Raw genomic sequence first — 21,504 nt, forward strand, 5'->3', positions numbered from 1 at the left:
TAACAAGTGGAACCCTTTAAGTGCTTGTCTTTTTATTCTCCCACAAAGCCATTTTAAATGAGATATTTGACACCTAGCTAGCTGACTAGAAGAGCACAAAGGAGGAGCTGGAGAGACAGCTCAGTGGTCAAGAGCACTTGTTGCAAAGGAACTCAGTTCAGTTCCCAGCACCCACATGGGAAACCTCATGAGTACCTGTAACTGCAGTGCTAACAGATCCAGAACCTTTTCTGGCTTCTGTGGGTACTAACACACATGTACTACATATTCAAACAAGTAGATACTCACACATGCACATAAAATAAAAAATAAGTAAATCTTAAACACACGGGACATCCTGGGAATCCTCTGGCCTCTCCAAAACAGCAGAAGTAACTAAAGGGGTAAGGTGTTGGTTTTCTAAACTGACAGGAAGCAGCCAGGCTGCAAGGGTGTCCTCTGTGCCCTGTAGTCTTCTGTTTAGACACTTAACTTGGATTTACATTTACCCCAATGTTTCTTGAGTACGTGAGGTGGGCCAGTCACTCATCTCTTGAGGACCCAGTTTCCGCACAGATAAATCAATGAAATAAAATAGACCCGGAGTCAGCACATTACAGCCCATAAACTGAAGATGAATGGCCATCTGCTTTTGTAAGTGATTTTTTTATTAGAATAAAGCTGCACCTACTCTTCATGCATTGTCTCTCACAGATTTAGAGTAAAACACTGCTTTTTGACCGAAGCAGAGAGTTGAAAACATTGCCCATTCCTTTTCAGAGAACAACCACCAATTCCTGACTAGAAATTTTCTAACATCCTTTCATAACCTAAAATCTGATATTTATTAAAACTAAGCCTTGTTATTTAAAAATTTCTTCTCTGTAAACACTTTAAAAATGATATTCAATATGTCATGTAGTAAGCACATAATACCCCACTTTAAAAATGACACATTTATGAGAAGGCAAGAAGCTATGTAGATATGTATGATTCAGTGTTCATTCTTTTAGAGGGAAGCTATTTGAAAACATGCAATTATATTATATTTAAAGTGTGAAAGAAATATTTCACCAAATATAAATTAATTTGCAATATATTTGTTTAATTGCCTCTGAAATGGGAAAAAATAATGCATTAAAAGTTAGATAGTTCATGAGAAAGGGAGAAATCAGCATGTTTACATGGAACCTGAGGTAATATAATGAGAGTAGTATAGGAAGTTCATCCACAGCCACTCACCCAGCCTACAATGCCAATAACAGAATGATTCATTTGTGTTTGGTTAGAGGAATAACCGAGGGATGGAAGGCATGTTTTTTTTTAAATTTTGGGACTTTATAGTGGTCCAGAATCAGGCATCCACCCAAGGAAGATATATGGCTCATTGGACAAAAAGCCTGGGGAAATCCATTGTGTCCTTGAAAATTGAGTTATCTGGAGCAGAATGCCACCATACAGATGCTATGAAATGCAATCAGGACCTCAAAGTCAATGTATTCTGCAATGACCTGCCCGACCATTTTCATGCAATTCCCAATTCCCATTGGTATACCACTCCACTCGGTGCTGCAGGCTAGCCTGAGTTGTGACTCCAGAGCAGTGGTACTTGTGTGTGGTCTCCAAACTGGAGTCACAGGGTCACCAAGGAGCTGCTGAGAAAAGTTAATTCTCGGGCCCTGCCCCAGAGCAACTGAACAGAACTGCTAAATTCTCCTAGGCCCTCTGTGAACTCTGATGGGTGATAAAAATTGAGAACCATATATCTAGGATAACCTTTAGCTTGATCTACCAGGATGATTCAGCCTTTGAGGTTTTGCCCTTCAACCTAGCTGAGAAGTAGGATCCTGCTAGCTGCAGATTGACTCTATCCATATACTGGAGTGCACCATCAAATAAAGTCTGTCTACATGTTCTCCACATTCATTCTTCCTCCATCAAGGTATGTCCAAATCTTCTTACTGACTCTATACCATGCTGTCTTCCTAATGACAATCTCATATTTACCTAGGGAGCATATTCTATCTTCTGCCACTTACTCATTCATGTTTATTCTATTCTTCTGAATGTAATGTCTCAATTCTAGGGAGCATTGGAAACTTAAGAAGCCATATATTGCATTCATTCTTTGGAAGAGTCATTAGATATCCTGGGTTACAGTAAATATTCAATATGCTATAAATGCAGTTAATGACTTTGAAGTAAATTAGACAGGGGTTCTAGTTGTAACTCTACTTCTAACTGGCTATAAGTTATTGATTTAACATTCTCTAAGCCTTAGTTTATTATGGAGTGAAAATAATACCTACTTCACAGCATTGCTGGTTTCTTTACATAGAATGAAAAAATAATTTACAAATTTCTAAATTATTTGTAACACTTCTGATATATAGTAAGTACTAAATAAAAATGGAATGTTACGGAAGGCCAAATAGTCAGGACTCCACTCAGATGGTCTGACTATCATGCATGCTTATGGAGAATGTTGAGCCTCTTCATCAGATCTCAAGGAAATCTCTCATGGTTTTAATTTGTATTAATGTAGCAAAGATTCCCCTTAAAAATACAAGTATGAAGAAGATAGTGGATTTGTTCACACATGCTGGCATACAATCCTACATCTTTTCAGGTACTTGGACTCTTTCTGTTGATAAATAGAGAGCCTGTTGTCAGCATAAATTAAATGTTAGGTTAAGACATTCACTTAACTGGTAAGCAACAACAATAACAAATAAAAGAGAGAAAAGGAACCCTTTGTCTCTTTGTCAGCTTAGAGAAATACGTTATAAGGAACAAAGTTGTGGATACCACTATAATGTATATATGATCATGTTTACCTACATATCAAATGCCATCATGACAGTATTTTAACATATATAGATATAGCAATAAACTATTATAAAGTTTTCTAAATCTAGATATAGAATATCATAAAACTATTAAAATTTATATTATATTTTAAAAGAACAAAATTATCTCATTTGTGAAAAAATTGATGAAAGGCAGATCATCATGATAAAAATAAACTAGAATCATAAAAATAGGGATTGAATGTTTTCTATCATTATGAAATGTAGGGGGTCCTCAAATGGACATGAAATTAAAATTTGGACATTCTGGGGTGTTGAAGGGGAAATGGGGGAGAATAAACAAAGGGTGACTGTGATAAAAGTATATCATGCTATTTTTAAATATCATAGCAAATCTGACTGTTTTGTACAATTAATCTATGTTAATGAAAATAAATAAAAGTTTTCATTATAAAGGGCTAAGGTTTTGGCTTAGTGGTAAAGAACAAGGTAGCATGATCAAGGCCTTGGGCTCAGTCCTCAGCTCACAGATAAATAGCATGTTTTAATCTAGCAGTAACATGAAAATATGGTGACACAGCCAGTCAGGTGCTCCAAAATAGGCATATAGATTACATATGACTATATGGACACACATGTATATACACATACACATATTTAATCTATAATGGGACATATAAATACATAATATATACATGCATGTAATATTAAGATTATTGGATTCAGGTAATTTAAATGTTCTCACTAGTGGTAGGATTATCTGTAATTTTTATATTGAACTTCATTGTATTTTCAAATTTTTCTAAAAAAAAATCACAGGATATTTTGAAATTCTGAGAAACAACGAAATATTTTTTGTGACAGAAATGGCAATATTTTCTCTCAATTTCTGAAGATACTTGGATATCTCTCTTCACCTCATCAAGTTTTTCTTCCCTTCATGGTAAGTGTTTTATGGACAAAAAATTGTTAATTAGCAAATCTGAAGCAAGAGCACAGTAACACTGCAGGGTTTGTCTCTGGGGCCCTGTATCATCTGTCCCTTCCAAGGAATGTCTTCTTTGTCTCTCAAAATCCTATTCATCTTATAAGATCAATTCACACGCCTCCCTCTCCAAGTATACTCCTCCCCACCCCTCTTGTTTCCCACACATACACACCAGTGTCTGAGAACAATTGATCTGTCCTTTTCTATTTACCTTGTATGCCCTTCTTGATTCTTACAGTTTGCAAAATAAGGGTAGTGGTCTTTGAAAAATTGAAGGATGAATATGCTAATGGTTGAAGGTGGGAGTTTCTGCATATGTCTTCCCAGTTGGTAATATGAGTCTAATATGACCAGGTTTTCTAATATGTCAACAAAGAAAATGTATTATGTAGAAGTACCAAGTTTTGAAAGTATTAGCTCATTAAAACTATGCAAACACTGGGCAGGCAAATTAAAATCAAGACTTCAGGTCTAAGTTGCATCCTCTCTATGGGCTCTAGATTCCTCATGTCCATGCCCCTCAGCACCTTGTATGATTTTGCTCATAGTGGCTAGCACCAGCAGGTTTCCAAGGAAGTTAGTCAGACAATTGGCAGGATGATATGATCCACAAAAAAATACATCATCCAACATTAACATTTTATAACTTGTTTTGATTCTGGCTTTTTCTTCAAAGAACCTTCCAAAGGTAAAAGGAAAGAAAATTCTTTCTTTATGACTTAAAAACAGAAACTTGTTTCCTGCACTTTTTACTAACCCAAGAGCTCTGTCAGCACTCAATAAATAATAAATTACAGTCATTTAATTACAGCTTTTATGCATCCAGGTCATGCTATATTGACTTCATATTCATAGTCAACTTTTCTACCACTTAAGAAGAAAGCAGCTAGGGATAAAGGGCAAACAAAATATAAGCCATGATCTAAGAAAGAGATGACAATTTTTATGTCTGCCTCAGAAGAGCTGAATCAGGCATGGAAAATAGAAATGAATCCAAGCCAGATGAATACCTCATAGCAAGCAATTGGAAAACTGCACAGGGACATCCGGGATCTGCTGCATTACCTCACAGCTGTGTACCAGAGAACATTACCTAACTGCTTTTGCCTCATCCAAAGGGGCACCTTAAGTGATGGTTACAGAGATGATCTAATAAAAGGTACTATCTCAAAGTCAGATAGCCAAAAGATGTAACCCAGAATCTTAAATGTGGGCTTCGTCTATGTACAAGAAAACATGAGATGGAAGTGAGATCACCTAGCAGAATGTTTCTTCAATGGTGGGAAGAGAAACATTGCTGGCTTAGAACACACAACCAGAACAACATTGTGGGGCAAGCTAACAAAGAGGACAAGTTCTTCCAGCTGCTACTGCTGCCCTCATGGTATCATGATGTGATGTACAAGTTCAACCACACAATCAACAGAGAGCATTTGCCATGTGGCTAGCCTGGTTCAAACAACAGACATTTGTCTTTTCATAGATGCCTCACTGTAGGAGGAGATGGATAATAAGCAGTTTAAAAAGAATGTCAAGTAGTTGTGCATCTTGTTCATAAAACCAAACTGTAAGCTGCCATAGCATTAGATGGGCTATGTTAAAATGGTGGTCAGAGAAGAACTCTGAGGAGGTGACATACTCAAGGGATGCCTAGTGACAAGAAGGAAGTGCTCATGCCCAGTTCTAGGGTAGCAGCATCCCTTTGAGGGAGAAATAATAAGTGCAAATTTAAAAAATCCTTTTGTGACTGAAAATTTAAAACGTCCATATTTGTGAAAATTAGAATGCAGCAACTAGGCTAAGGTAGAAAGAAAAGAAGCAAACTGTTTAAAAAGACTGAGAGCCCTGGAAAGGTCTCTGGGGCAAATTTGGGGTACTCACGAAGCCATGGAGGGCTTAAACACAGGGGCACCATCACTTCTGTGACTCCCATCTCTAAGGATTAACCGAAACCAGTTGTACTTATACAAGAGGACAACAGAGACCTGTTGACATGGTAGACCAAGGACCATGTATGCTCTACACTTCCCTGAAGACTGAGGGAGATTTTAACTTGGGCATAGAGGAAAAGCTGGTGATAAAGTCAACACTAGAGAGATTCAGAGAAACCTCTGCAATTGTTGTAGGCTGCCCCTGAGCACCATTTAAGCAAAGCCCTGTCAGCAAACTAGGTCTTCCTTAAATCTCCACAGTCTCCCACTGTTGTCTCTGTCAGGCTCCTGTTAGTCTGTGAGCCTCATAAAGCAAAAGCCATATTCACTGAGTCCTTTCATCCCCTCGTGTACTATATAGTAACTGGTACGTGATAATTATCCAGTCCTACAGCAAAATTCACAGGGATATAAAGAGTACACAGTTTATATCAATCTTGCATCAGCACCAACTTCCTTCATGGGAAGGGAACTGACCATGGGAACAAGGATTCCTATGACATTTTAATTGATAATTCAAGGTCCATTACTTTCAAGAGCCTCACCCATGCCTCTGGAGTGGGTGTAGAGAGAGAACCCAGGCGTGCTCCTGGGAGGCCGTTATACACCACCTGACTGCACCCCAGCCCAAACAGTGGCAGTCATCATCCCCTTTAGACACTGGGAGTACCACCTACGCTATTGGCTTCACTATCTGCACCCCATGTTCAGGCAGCAGTGTCTGCGCTATGGGATCTATGTCATCAACCAGCATGGTGAGGAGACCTTCAACAGGGCCAAGCTGCTCAATGTAGGCTTTACTTCAGTATTGGAAACTGTGATACCCAAATCTGGGCTCTTCTGAATTATAACTGTTGTGAAATATTTGATTACACTGTATAAGGATGTGTCACTGTCATTGGTTTAATAAAAAGCTAAATGGCCAATAGCTAGGCAGGGAGGATAGGTGGGACTTCCAGGCAAATAGAGACAGGAGAAGGAGGGAATAGACACCAAAAGACATGAGGAGGAAGCAGGAGGTACAAGATGGAAGAGGTGTAATGTCATGTGATAGATCGTAGATTAAAATAAATGGGTTAATTTAAGTTATAAGAGCTAGTTAGGAACAAGCCTAAGCTATAGGCTGAGCTTTCATAATTAATGAGAAGTCTCCATGTCGTTATTTGGGAGCTGGCTGGCAGGACAGAGAAAGACTCATTACAAATATCTATACTGATGAATCTTTGTTTATTGACATCTCACAAGGTGACCTCACTCGTGTAACTCTGAGGCACCCTTCCACTTGTGGAGTATGTATAAACAATGACTCACAGAAGAGAAATCTGATAAAGGAGAAGTCAGCACCATACTTACATATCCATATTCCAAATCCCAGCACCAGCAGTAATTGCAAAACCGCACAAAGCACGCTCTGAGGAAGTCACCGATGAGGATTGTGACGTAAGTGGTCAGGACATCGGAAACAGTGAGACGCACAAACTCCTGGTATGAAACAATCTTTATTAATGAACACATTTCTGCCTTTGGATGACCCTAATACTGATATCAAAACTGTCATGTTTTAATAGCTTGAAGATTATAGCTAGTAACAAAAGACAAAAAAATAAGCAGGCATATCTAGTAAATGAAAAATAACTCCCTGTATTTTGTTACTCTTAAGCTAAGCAGCTCCATCCTCAGATCCCTATACCAGCTTCTTCTTTTTACTGAGAAACTTTATGACATAGAAGTTTAAAAGCAGGTGGAAAAACACTCAACAGGCACAAATTTTAGATTTGCATCTGGCACTGAATTGTATGCTTTGAAATTGTAAAATGGCCCACCAGATCCAGTAACCTGCAAGCCCCAATGCACCCCCTAAACCCACCCATCCTCCAAGACTGCAACTGCTCCCTGAGACCCAGACTCTGTGAGTTCCAACTGGACCAAGAGGTGATCCTTTGTTCTCCTAGCTGATCACCTCAGCCTCTAGGCTTTAGGCCCAGGGGTACAACCAGTGGGAGGCCAGCAGGCATGATACCTGGAGGCAGGCCCGACTACCACCATCCCCCACCTGACCCTGTAATCTACAAGCCCCAATCTACCCCTCAAACCCACCCACCCTCGGAGACCACAGTGGCTCACTGAGACCCAGACTCTGCCAGCTCCAATTGGACAAAGAGGTGAGTCTTTGTTCTCCTAGCTGATCACCCCAGCGATTAGGTTTTAGGCCCAGGGGTACAACCAGTGCCCTCAAACTCTACCCATTGTAGCCCCAGTTGCAGGCTAGCAGGCAGGATTCCTGCAGGAAGCTGAAGGAACCAGCCCTCCATCTAACCTGTAACCTACAAGCCCAATCCACCCTCAAAACCTACTCATCCTCTGAGACCACAGCTGTTCCCTGAGACACAGATTCTGCCAGCTCCAACTGGACCAACAGCAACTCCCTGAGACACAGAAACCATTTGCACCAAGTAGAGGAAGAGATGGGTAGATGCTATTGCAAGAATACATTCAACAACATAAAGAGCAATATGGCACCACCAGAACCTCGTGGTTCTACATCAGCAAGACCTGAACATCCCAACATAGAAGAAGCAGAAGAAAATGGCCTTAAAAATGACTTTAACAAGATGATAGAGGCCTTTAAAGTGGAAATGAAAAATTCCCTTAAAGAAATTGAGGGCGGGCAGTGGTGACACACGCCTTCAATCCCAGCACTAGGGAGGCAAAGGCAGGTGGATCTCTGGGCTACAGAGTGAGTTCCAGGAAAGGCTCAAAGCTACACAGAGAAACCCTGTCTTGAAAAACAAAAACAAAAACAAAAACAAAAAAACAAAGAAAGAAAGAAAGAAATTGAGGAAAAGACAAACCAAAAAATTGAAAGAAATCAATAAACCCCTTAAAGAACACCAAGAAACCCAAGAAAAAGCAATTAAACAGATGGAGGAAATAGTTCGTTCAAGACCTGAAAACTGAAATAGAAATAATGAAGAAGACACAAACCGAGGGTATGCTGAAAATAGAAAATCTGAATAAATGAACAGGAACTACAGATGCAAGCATAACCAACAGAATACAAGAGATGGAAGAAAGAATCTCTGGCATGCAGAATACAACAGAGGAAACAGATTTGTCACTCAAAGAAAATACTAAAGCCAGAAAAAAAAAAATAGCATAAAATGTCCAGGAAATCTGGGACACCATGAAAAAGCCAAACCTAAGAATAAGAGGAATAGAAGAAGAATACCAACTCAAAGGCACAGTAAAATATATTCAAAAAAATCATAGGAGAAAATTTTCCCAACCTAAAGAAGAAAATGCCTATGAAGATACAATAAGGTTACAGAACACCAAATAGACTGGACCCAAAAAAGAAGTCCCCTCGCCACATATGAATTAAACCACTAAACATACAGAATAAATAAAAAATATTAAGAGCTACAAAGGAAAAAAGGGCCAAGTAACATATAAAGGTAGGCCCATCAGAATTAACACTTGACTTTTCAATAGAGACTGAAAGCCAGAAGGTCCTGGACAGACATTATGCAGACACTAAGAGACAATGGATGCCAGCCCAGACTATTATACCCAGCAAAACTCTCAATTGCCCAGCAGCAGTGGTGGGGGGAGGGCGGGGGCGGGAGGCATAGGGACCGCTGACTGGGTGGTGGGGCGGGCCATGGTGGGGGACAGAGCAGAGCTGGATCAATGGATGAGAGGAGGAGGAGCACGCAACCCTCAGCCCTAGCCCCACTAAGGGGCTGCCCGAGTGCTGCCCCAGATCCCAGCCCAGGACCTGTGGGCCGAGTGGTCATCGAGTTCACCTCACCCATGCCTCTGGAGCGGGTGCAGAGAGAGAACCCAGGCGTGCTCCTGGGAGGCCACTATACGCCACCTGACTGCACCCCATCCCAAACGGTGGCAGTCATCATCCCCTTTAGACACCCGGGAGCACCACCTACGCTATTGGCTCCACTATCTGCACCCCATGTTGAGGCGGCAGCATCTGTGCTATGGTACCTATGTCATCAACCAGCATGGTGAGGAGACCTTCAATCGGGCCAAGCTGCTCAACGTAGGCTTCCTAGAGGCCCTGAAGGAGGATGCTACCTATGACTGCTTCATCTTCAGTGATGTGGACCTGGTCCCTATGGACGACCGCAATCTGTATCGTTGTGGTGACCAGCCCCGCCACTTTGCCATCGCCATGGACAAGTTTGGCTTCTGGCTTCCCTATGCTAGCTACTTTGGAGGTGTGTCAGTGTTGTTGGAATCTTAAAAGTTCTTATTAATAAAATCAAACCTGAGCCAGTTACTGGGGTGAATGCTGGAAGATCAGAGAAGCAGAACAAGCCACAGTTACCTCACCTTGCCAGTTCCTCAGCTGGTCTTGTTTCCTCAGACTGCAAGCTTCTTAGTCCTCATCCCAGTGACTCTCACCTGAACTGTTGCTCCAAAGCCTAAAAGCCTAACCAGCCAAATGCTTAACTAACCAAAATGCTGCTAGTTTCTGGTCCTCACACCTTATATACCTTTCTCTTTTTGCCCCCACTCCCTGGGATTAAAGGTTGGGTTTCTGGGGTTATAAGCGTGGGTCACCATGCTTAGCTGTTTCTAAAGTGGCCTTGAACTCAGATATCCTGCTAGCTCTGCCTCCCAAGTGCTGGGATTAAAGGTGTGCACTATCACCACCCAACTTCTGTTATGGCTTACTCTTCCCATTTTCTAGCCACCATTTTGGGCTTTGTTCTAGTGGCTATCTGTTCTCTGACCCCAGAAATGTTTATTTTGGGGAACACACGATATTTCAGGGAACACAATGCCCACCACATGTCAGGCCTGAGTAAGGCCCAGTTTCTGAGGATCAACGGCTTTCCCAACGAGTACTGGGGCTGGGGCGGTGAGGATGATGACATCTTCAACCAGATCTCTCTGACTGGGATGAAGATCTCGCGCCCAGAGGTTTAGTAAGACTCAAAACACAAAGATGAGCATGAAGTGGGATGGCATTGGATCAGTGCGGTACCGAGTCTTGGAAGTGTCTCAGCAGCCACTCTTCACCAACATCACGGTGGACATCAGACTACCCATGTCGTGGTTCAATCACGGCTGACACTAATGGACGAAGGCCCTCCACGCCCTTCTGATGTGGAGGGTTGCCTGCCAGAGGACTGACCTACAGCCTGTCTGACAGCTGCTGGGGGGTGTCTCCCAAGACTGAGACTGTGAGCTGTTTTCTGAAGGTCTTAATAGACAGCCAGCTGCACCTAGACATTTTAGAACTGACTTTGAGGGGCTTCTGGGCAAACCCCTCTTATGGCCCTCTCTGAGGTCAATCCTTCTTCCTGCCCTACTTCCCCCAGCCCAGACCTCCTCACTGTTAGTGTCAGGCCAGCCCCTGCACTGCCTCACGGAGTGGCCTGGGCTAGGTCACTCCACCTCTGTGCCTCAGTTTCCCACCCACCCCCTGAGTTCCCTAGGGCCTGGAAAGGTGGGAGGATTTGACTAGGGGGCAGTGTTTTCTTCCAGGGGGAATTCTCAGCTCTGAGTATCCCTCACTCTTCCAGGGGAGGGGAAACCTTTTTCATTTAATATGGTAGGGAGCAAGCTTTGGTAAGCCACCTACTGAGGAGTGCCCCCAGGAGAGGGCCAGAAGGGGTGCTGTGTTTCCTGGGATCATGGGGTTGGCCTTTGCATGGGGGACAGGTTGGGCTTGGATCTGTCAATGGTTCTGGCCTCCCTGCCTTAGAGAGGAGGCAGGAGCCGCAGGGCCTGCTCAAAGTTTATATGTTGCTCAGAAACTTGTGTAGGTGCTTTAGTAAAAAACGTTAATGGGAAAAAAACAAACAAACTAGATTTAAATAATACCTATCCACAAATCCAGCCCTCCAGAAAGCACTAGAAAGAAAAATCCAACCCAAGGAAGTTAGATGCACCCATGAAACAGAGGCAATGGATAATCCTATGACAACAAATCCCAAAGAAGGGAAACACACAACACTACCACCCCAAAATAACAGGAATTAACAATCACTGGCCATTAATATCCCTTACAATCAATGAACTCAATTTGCCTGTGTTAGACACAGGCTAACAGAATAGATACAAAAACAGAATTCATCCTTCTGCTGCATACAACACCTCAACTTCAAAGACAAACATTACCTCAGAGTAAAGGGCTGGAAAAAGTCTTCTGAGTCAAATGGACTTAAGAAGCAAGCTGGTGTAGCTACCCAATATCTAACAAATTAGACTTCAAATTAAAATTAATCAAAAGAGATGGAGAAAAACATTACAAATTCATCACAGGAAAAATTCATCAAGATGAAGTCTCAATTCTGAACATTTATACCCCAAACACAAGGGCACCCACATATGTACAAGAAACATTACTGAAGCTTAAATAGCACATCAAACCCCACACACTAATAGTGGGAGACTTCAATTCCCCACTCTCACTAATAGACAGATCTGCCAGATAGAAACTTAACAGAGAAATAAGGGAACTAACAGAAGTTATGACTCAAATGGACTTAATAGACATCTACAAAACATTCCACCCAAACACAAGAGAATATACCTTTGTCTCAGCACCTCATGAAACCTTCTCTAAAACTGACCATATACAGTGTCACAAAGCAAATCTCAACAGATGCAAAAAAACTGGAATAACCTGTGTATCTTATCAGACCACAATGCCTTAAAGTTAGAATTCAACAACCACACAAAGTACAGAAAGCCTACAAACTCATGGAAACTGAACAATGTTCAACTGAATCACCACTGGGTCAAGGAAGAAATAAAGAAATTAAAGACTTCCTAGAATTCAGTGAAAATGAATGTAAAACATACCCAAACTTATGGGACACTATGAAAGCAGTGCTAAGAGAAAAGTTCATAGCACTAAGTGCCTACATAAAGAAATCTCACACTAGCGACTTAACAGTACACCTTAAAGATCTAGAAGAAAAAAGAAGCAAACTTACCCAGTAGGAGTAGACACCAGAAAATAATCAAATTGAGGGCTGAAACCAATAAAACAGAAACAAAGAGAACAGTACAAAAAAAAAAAAATCAATGAAACAAAGAGTTGGTTCTTTGAGAAAAATCAACAAGATAGACAAACCCTTATCAAAACTTACTAAAAGGCGAAGAGAATATCAAAATTAACAAAATCAAAAACAAAAAGGGAGACATAACAACTGACAATGAGAAAATCCAGAGAATCATCAAGTCATACTTCAAAAACCTGTATCCACAAAATTGGAAAATTTAGAAGAAATGGACAATTTTCTAGATGGGTACCATATACCCAAATTAAATCAAGACCACATGAATAATTTAAATAGACCTATAACTCCTATGGAAATAGAAGCAGTCATTAAAAATCTCCCAACCAAAAAAGCCCAGGACCAGATAGTTTCAGTGCAGAATTCTACCAGAATTTCAAAGAAGAGCTAATACCAATACTCCTCAAATTGTTCCACACAATAAAAACAGAAGGAATATTGCCAAACTCTTTCTATTAGGCTACAGTTACCCTGATACCCAAACCACACAAAGATGCAACAAAGAAATAGAATTACAGGCCAATCTCCCTCATGAACATTGATACAAAAATATTCAATAAAATACTGGAAAATCAAATCTAAGAAAACATTGAAAAACATCATCCATCATGGTCAAGTAGGCTTCATCCCAGAGATGCAGGGATGGTTCAACATATGAAAAATCTGTCAATGTAATCCATCATATAAACAAACTGAAAAAAAAAAAAAACTACATGATCATCTCATTAGATGCTGAAAGAACCTTTGACAAAATACAACATCTGTTCATGATAAAGGTCCTGGAGAGATCAGGAGCAAAAGGAACATACCTAAACATAGTAAAGGCAATCAGTAAGACAACAGCCAACATTAAATTAAATGGAGAGAAACTCAAAGTGATTCCCCTAAAATCAGGAACAAGACAAGGCTGTCCACTCTCCCCATATCTATTCAATATACTACTCGAAGTTCTAGCTAGATCAATAAGACAATAAAAGGAGATCAAGGGGATACAAATTGAAAGGAAGAAGTCAAACTTTCACTATTTGCAGATGATATAGAGTCTACACAAGTAACCCAAAAAATTCTACCAGGGAACTGCTACAACTGATAAACACCTTCAGTAATGTGGGAGGATACAAGATAAGTCAAAAAAATCAGTAGCCCTCCTATACATAAATGATAAATGGGCCAAGAAAGAGATCAGAGAAACACCACCCTTTAAAATAGCCAGAAATAATATAAAATACTTTGAGGTAACTCTAACCAATCAAGAGAAAGACCTATATGATAGGAAATGTAAGTCCTTGAAGAAAAAAATTGAAGAAGATATCAGAAAATAGAAAGATCTTCCATGCTCATAGATAGGTAGAACCAACATAATAAAAATGGCAATTTTACCAAAAGCAACTTAGAGATTCAGTGCAATCCCCATCAAAGTCCCAACACAATTCTTCACAGACCTTGAAAGAACAATACTCAACTTCATATGGAAAAGTGGAAAACCTAGGATATCTTAAAAAATCCTTTACAATAAAACAGCTTCTGGAGGCATCATCATCCTAACTTCAAGCTCTACTATAGAGATATAGTAGTAATAACTGCTTAATATTGGAATAAAAACAAAACTGACATGTGGACCAATGGAATCGAATTGAAGATTCTGACATTAATCTGCACACCCATGAACACTTGATCTTTGACAAAGAAGCCAAAATTGTACAATGTAAAAAAGAAAACATCTTCAACTAATGGTGCTGGCATAACTGGATGTCAACATGTAGATTGGAAATAGATCCATATCACCATATACAAAACTCAAATCCAAGTATATCTAAGACATCAACATAAATCCAGCTATACTGAACCTGATAGAAGAAAAAGTCTGATAGAAGAAAAAGTAGAAAGCAGCCTAGAAATCATTGGCACAGGAGACCACTTCCTAAATATAACACTAGTAGCACAGACACTGAGAGCAAAAATTAATAAATGGAACTTCCTAAAAAATGAGAAGCTTCTGTAAGGCAAAGGACACTGTAAATAAGACAAAATGACAGCCTGCAGAATGGGAAAAGATCTTCACCAAGCCTACATCTAACAGAGAGCTGATCTCCAAAATGTATAAAGAACTCAAGAAACTAGACATCAAAATACCAAATAATCCAAATTAAAAAATGGGCTACAGATCTAAACAGAGAATTCTCAACAGAAGAATCTTAAATGACTGAAAGACATTGAAGGAACTGCACAAAATGCTTAGTCATCAGGGAAATGCAAATCAAAATGACTCTGAGATACCATCTTACACCTATCATAATGGCTAAGATAAAAAAAAAACACTGATGACAGCTTATGTTGGAGAGGATGTGGGAAAAGGGGGAAACTCCCCCACGTTGGTGGGAGTGCAAACTTGTACAGTCACTTTGGAAATCAGTATGGCAGCTTCTCAGAAAATTTGGAATCAATCTCTTAAGACCCATTAGTACCACTCTTGGGCATATACCCAAGGAATGCTCAATCATACTACAAGGACATTTGCTCAACTAAGTTCATAGCAGCATTATTCATAATAGTCAGAACCTGGAAACAACCTATATGCCTCTCAACCAAAGAATGGATAAAGAAAATGTGGTACATATACACAATGGAGTTTTACTTAGCTGTAATAAACAACAACATCATGAAGTTTGCAGGCAAATGGATGGGACTAGAAAATATCCTGAGTGAGGTAACCCAGACTCAGAAAGACAAACATGGTATGTACTCACTCATAAGTGGATACTAGATGTAAAGCAATGGATAACCAGACTGCACCCCACAGCTCAAAAGAAGCTAGGAAACAAAGGAGGACACTATGAAATGGGGGGGTCAATAAAGGGTATGGGATAGGGGATGAGAATATAAGGGAACAGGATGGTCGAGCTGGGGGAGTGACTGAGTGGGAGAGCAATGAAAGAAATATCTTGATAGAGCGAGGCTTTATGGGGTAAAGGAGAAGCCTGGTTCTAGGGAAATTCCCAGGAATCCACAAGGATGACTCTAAATTAGACTACTAGCAACAGTGGTGAGGGGGCCTGAACTGTCCTACCCTAGTAATCAGATTGGTGAGTACCCTAACTATCATCATAGAGCCTTCATCCAGTAACTAATGGAAGCAGATGCAGAGATCCACAAGTATGCACCAGGCTGAGCTCTGGGAGTCCAGTTGAAGAGAGGGAGGAAGAATTACATGAGCAAGGGATTCAAGATCATAATGGGGAAAGCTACAGAGACAACTGAACCAAGCTCAAAGGAACTCATGAACTTTAGTCTGACAGCTGTGGAACCTGCATGGGACCAGACTACACCCTCTACATATGGGAGACAGTTGCATAGCTGGGTCTCTTTGAAGGGATCCTGGAAGTGTGACCAGGATCTATCCCTGGTGCATGAGCCGGCTTTATGGATCCCATTAGCTATGGTTGGACATCTTGCTCACCCCTGATAAAGCAGGGAGGGGCTTGGTCCTGCCTCAACTGAATGCACAGGCTTAGCTGTCCCTCCATGGGAGAATTTACCCTGTTGGAGGTGGGGAGGAGAGTGGGGAGGAAGGCAGGGGGTGGGTAACAAGAGGAGGGATGAGAGGGGGATCTGTGGTTGGTATATAAAATGAATTTAAAAAAAGAAAATAGTTCTATTAAAATAAAAGGAAGTATAAAATGTATACAGCACATGGATGAAATTTCAATGAGGTTGCTTAAAAAGCACTTGTATTGGTGACTTTCCTTGGTGTTGGCTGAATTCATGACAAGAAGCTACATAAGAGAGGAGGGTCTCCTTTGGGTTACAGTTGAAGGGGATATGGTCCATTAACCAGGGAAGCATAGTGGCATGAGTGTGAAGTAGCTAATTACATGACTAAGACAATCAAGAAGCAAAGAATGAATATCAGTGGAGTTCAGGCTAACCCTGCTCCAGACCTCCCCACAGTGACCCACTTTCTCCTAAAGAGTCTACCACCTTTCAAAACAATGCCACCAGCTTGCAGTTATGTTTTCAAACACATGAGCCTATGGAGTGTATTTCACATTCAAACCACAACAGTGATTTTTTTTTTAAGCCAGAAAACCTGTTTTCTCATTTAAAAATCTATAGAATAAGATACGTAAGGGGTTGGGGATTTAGTTCAGTGGTAGAGCATTTGCCTAGCCTTGGGTTCGGTCCTCAGCCCCCATTAATTAATTAATTAATTACATAAATACATTAATAAATAAATAAATAAGATACATGGAATGAACTTATTTTTCACAAAACACCCATGTACATATGCATATATGTATACATGAGTGTGAATGATATATATAAATGAAAGTTCTAGAAACATCAAGTCACTTCTGTGGTGTGGGTTTGAATTTAAATGTGAAGTATGTACATTGTGAGTTGGACAGGAAGGTCACTATTACCTCACAGAAATATATGACAGTAAGCATTAATAAAAATGGCAAATAATTATAAATTTTCCTCACCATGGTTCATTTCTGCTGTTCCTTTTCTTTGTGCCCTGAAGACTAAAGACACTGAATTTATAAAGCCATAATTTTTCAGAAGTAGTATTGACCAAGGATGGGGATATAGCTCAGTTGACAAAGTGCTCACCCAGCCTATACAAAATATTGAGTTCAACCCCTTGAACTGTGTTAACTGGCAGTGGTGAGACCAGTGACCCTAGTACTCAGGAGACAGAGTCAGGAAGATCAGAAGTTCAAGGTCATCCTCAGCTACACAGCAAATTCACCTCTAGCCTGGGGTCTATGAGACCTTTACTTAAGAAAAAAATAAATAAACAAGAAAAAGAAGTATCACTACTCTGCAAAAAGTCTTTTGATTTTTGACTTCCATCTTTCTAGATGGTCTCCTTGCTAAAATAATGAGTGCATTGTCTCATAGGGCAAGTAAGCATTTGACAAAGTCAGCAGTGAATTTCCAGCCTCATGCTTCAGAGCTGAGCCTCCTAAACTCCTGGCATCATGAGCCACCATTACCCTCCTTGCCATATACCATATGAAATATTAAAAACTAATATTTATTTTATAATATATTAAAATAAAATATATACATCAACTACCTGAGGAATAAGTTAACTACAATGTAAGTAGAATAAAAACAAAAAATTATTGAACACTTAATATGTACTTTTAAATTATTTTAGCATGAATTCCCTTGCAAAGTAACCCACGACAAAGGCCTGTAAGCAGCAAGACATTTTTACCTCAAAGCAGAGGAATTAAAAAAAAAATGACAGAAAAGAAAGAAAGCCTTTGCCATAGGTGTTTTAAAACTGGGGCAAGTAGTTCCTTATCCTTGTAGGGGGTTCTGCATACAGCATTCTATGTTATTCTTGTATTATTCCTCTTTTTTTTTCTTTTCAGTCTTATTGGCCTTTCAGACCATCAAACTCCACAATTTTTCAGGGTACTCGGCCCTGCATATAATTTTCCTCACCTAATTCACTTCCCAACTCAGTTTGTACCAACTCACAAATGTTATCATTGCATTGACTGAGGCAAGTTTCCTTTGCTCACTTATGCAGATAAGCACTTTAAAAAAACACTCAGATTCCATGCATTTTATCTCTAATTCCTAATGTATATTTGAAATATTTTTATAATTATATTATTAATGGCTTTGCCTCTCTCTGTATTGAACAGGTTGTAATTTTCACAAAACAGTTCCATCTTTCAATCCCTTTATATCTCTAGTATACAACAATTCTGGGTATGTAAATAAATATGAAGTGAATAAATACATGCTAGTAACTCCTGGTTATTCTGGAATGAAATCTTTCTCTTCCATGTTCTCATTCTCCTTTTATTCCCTAGTCAATGTGAAGACCCTAACAACTAGCATGATCTAGAGGTAGGTTGGGGAGGGTATGTTTTTGGTTTCCTCAGACAGTCCAGGAAGATTTCCTGGGAAGAGAAAATTTTAGAGTGGTTAGAAAGTCTCTCAGGCTTCCCTAAGTAAGGTTCATTGCTCATGATCTGAAATTTTTTTCTTCCCAAGGTATGACATTTTACATAAAATCCACAAGGAGGATCTAAACATGGTAGTATAAATTGTATCAAGTCACAGATTGTGGAATAGGTATGCTGCTATGGAGAAAAGAGAATCTCCTGAAATGGTGGCTCAGCTACCTCAGGAACATCCTCCAGGCTCAGTTCCTGACATGCTGGACAAAGCCTCCCGAGGAGCATCTCACACCTCACAACCTTACTCCAAGTCATTTAGTTGAAATGTCTGGACAGCTTTGGTCTGTAAACCCAAGAGTTGCCAAATGGTCAAGGCAAAACGATCTGTAAGGACAGCAGAAAAAGGTACAAGCATGCAGGCAGCATGAAGGCACACATGTATGCAAACAGCATGAAGGGGTACAAGCATGCAGAAGCCCAGAGGCTGTGCCTGGTGATAACTGTGTTTCATGGGGATAATTCAGCACTGAATGGAAGATGCACGCTCTGTAATCCCACTGTGTAGGTGAAATTCAGCTCCTGTCACTGACTTCCTGTAAGGTGTTGAGCAAGTCTGTCTCTTGGTATTCTCATCTATATAATGATAAGGCTTGAGTGGCTCTCACAGGGTTGGCTTAAAATGTCAGGGAGTTAATGTTTGACACATTAGATGGCAATTAGTGTTAGCCATTCTCGTTGTGGTCCTCAGTACATGGCTTCTTACTCTTCAAAACACAATATCAGCCATAGCTTCACATGCTTACTTGGCTCACAAGAAAGGTTCTGTTGTCTGTCTCTCAAATACCACTGTAGACAATAAATTACTATTTGAAAAACACTGCAGAGCTGAAAGAAAAGCCTGTTTGTTTGTTTGGTTGGTTGGTTGTTTGTTTGGTTGGTTGGTTTGGTTAATTTTGTGTTTTGGTTTGTTGTTTTTTTGTTGCTCGTTGTTTTTATTGGTTTTCTTTTAAGACTCAAGAGAACTTTGAGTGCCACTGTGTCATGGAAAGGGAACAAATGGAAGGCATACATGGAAAGGAAGAGCAAACACTTGGAATGCTCCACAGAATCATGAACTGTTATGGTGTATCTTCATAATTACATAAACTCAGCTGCCTTTACTATTTCTTCATTTTTAAATGGCTTTAAAGGATAGAAATGATTCAGCTACAAGGATGGAAATACTGATATCACAAGGGCCAGTGCTCACCAGCACTCAAAGCTGGTGTATCCACCAAGTTATCTTCACTCTTCCACTTTCCATCAACCTAGTCAACATTCTATAATTCCCTTCTTTTCTGCCTTTCTTTCTCCAAAGGTGTATCACTTATGAGAAAGTCAGCAGAGCCAGCAGGGGGAGGGGTAGTGTCTTCTAACAGAAATCAAAGGAAGGACGGGGAGAATGGCCATAAGGAACAATGGTGAAATGGGAAACTCACTACAGATGTAATTCAGAAAACAGCCCACAGTATGTTCTGAGATACAAGGCAGGTTCTGGGGCCTTAGAGAGGAAGAACTCAATACATGGTTTTTGTGTTATTATGGGTTGACATAATGGAGGGCTTTGGCAGAAGCTTCTGCATCAAGAATATAAATTTCTCTTAGAATGATACGTCATGTCTAATTAATCTGTCTCCTCACCTCAGAAATGGCCCTTCCATAGCTTACTCATTACAGTTAATTCTACTAATCCTACTCAGCAGGGGTTTGCCTGTCAAAGGATAGGCTTTCTAGCATATTCCTGAGAGAGCATCTCATTCTCAAACTGCCAGTTTGCCAATTGTGCATTCTAAGGGTTTCCATTCTCAAATGTTGGACTGCATATTGAGGGGATAGGTTAGGTGTGAAGAAACAGCTCATCAGAACAGACTTCACAATGAGCACTGAAATGGTCACCCACAAGCCTGCTTCTGATAGAACAAACTGTCACAAACTTTGTAGATTAAAATAATACAACTATTTTCTCATGATCTGGAGGTCAGAAACCTAAAATCAAAGTGGAGACATGGGGAGAATTGCTGCCCTAACTTTCTGACCCCTAGAGGTTGTCCACGCTCCTTCAGCCATTGACCCTTTCTCCATCTCTAAAGCATATCGCTCCAGCCTCTGCTTCCTGTGTCATATCTCAGTTCTCTGACTTTGGCACCATGTCATGTCTCTCTTACAGAGAGGCCCCTTGTAACTGCGTTAGTCTCACTCAACGTAGTTGAAGGTCATTCATTCTACTAAGCTCCTGCATCTGTAAAGTCCATTTTGCCAAGTAAGGCAACAGACTCACAGGTTCCAAGAGTTAGCAAGTGAACAACTTGGAGGGCCCTTGTTCTGCCTACCACACCGTAGCCCACAGTATCTCTCTTTTAAAGACAGTCAAGCTTTAGTTAATTCTTCATGTATATTTCTAGAAGCATGTATGATGTGAAAAGGCCTGAAAATCTAGCAGCATGCACAAAGAAAGGAATTTATCTGATCCTCAAATGCTTAAAAAGTAAATAAAGCAAAATATTTTATTAGACTATTTATTCTCTATTCCACCTTCAGTCATATAATTCTAGTGCACTTTTTCTCCCATAATTGAAATCACAATTGGCTTAGCCTCATGAACTGAGAGTGAAGATGTCTTTTGAGTCCACATTTGCTTACATTGCATTACTTCAGTAAGACTTGTGCTAATATTCTCATCCTACCAAAAATATAATTTTAAAATCCATTCAATTAATTAACAGGGACTGCATGACTGACACAGCTGCACTGTTGTGTTCTAGAAACACCAAAAATACA

The 21,504-nt window shown here is 40.1% G+C and overlaps 2 protein-coding genes across 2 annotated transcripts in view; one reads left to right on the top strand and one right to left on the bottom strand.

The window, feature by feature from the left end:
- Tmc1 (transmembrane channel like 1) overlaps positions 1 to 21,504 on the bottom strand; it is a 129,522-nt gene that overhangs the window by 22,505 nt on the left and 85,513 nt on the right. Inside the window, exon 14 of the mRNA XM_036178658.1 lies at positions 7,062 to 7,190. Within this exon, the coding sequence (XP_036034551.1) occupies positions 7,062 to 7,190 (129 nt within the window). The remainder of the gene's footprint in view (positions 1 to 7,061; positions 7,191 to 21,504) is intronic.
- LOC118591460 (beta-1,4-galactosyltransferase 2-like) lies at positions 9,567 to 10,803 on the top strand. The gene is given in 3 exon segments (XM_036199794.1): positions 9,567 to 9,947; positions 10,523 to 10,648; positions 10,650 to 10,803. Coding segments are annotated over 3 exon segments (549 nt in total). The 5' UTR covers positions 9,567 to 9,678.

The sequence above is a fragment of the Onychomys torridus genome, chromosome 1, assembly GCF_903995425.1.
Source record: "Onychomys torridus chromosome 1, mOncTor1.1, whole genome shotgun sequence".
NCBI lineage: Eukaryota > Metazoa > Chordata > Mammalia > Rodentia > Cricetidae > Onychomys > Onychomys torridus.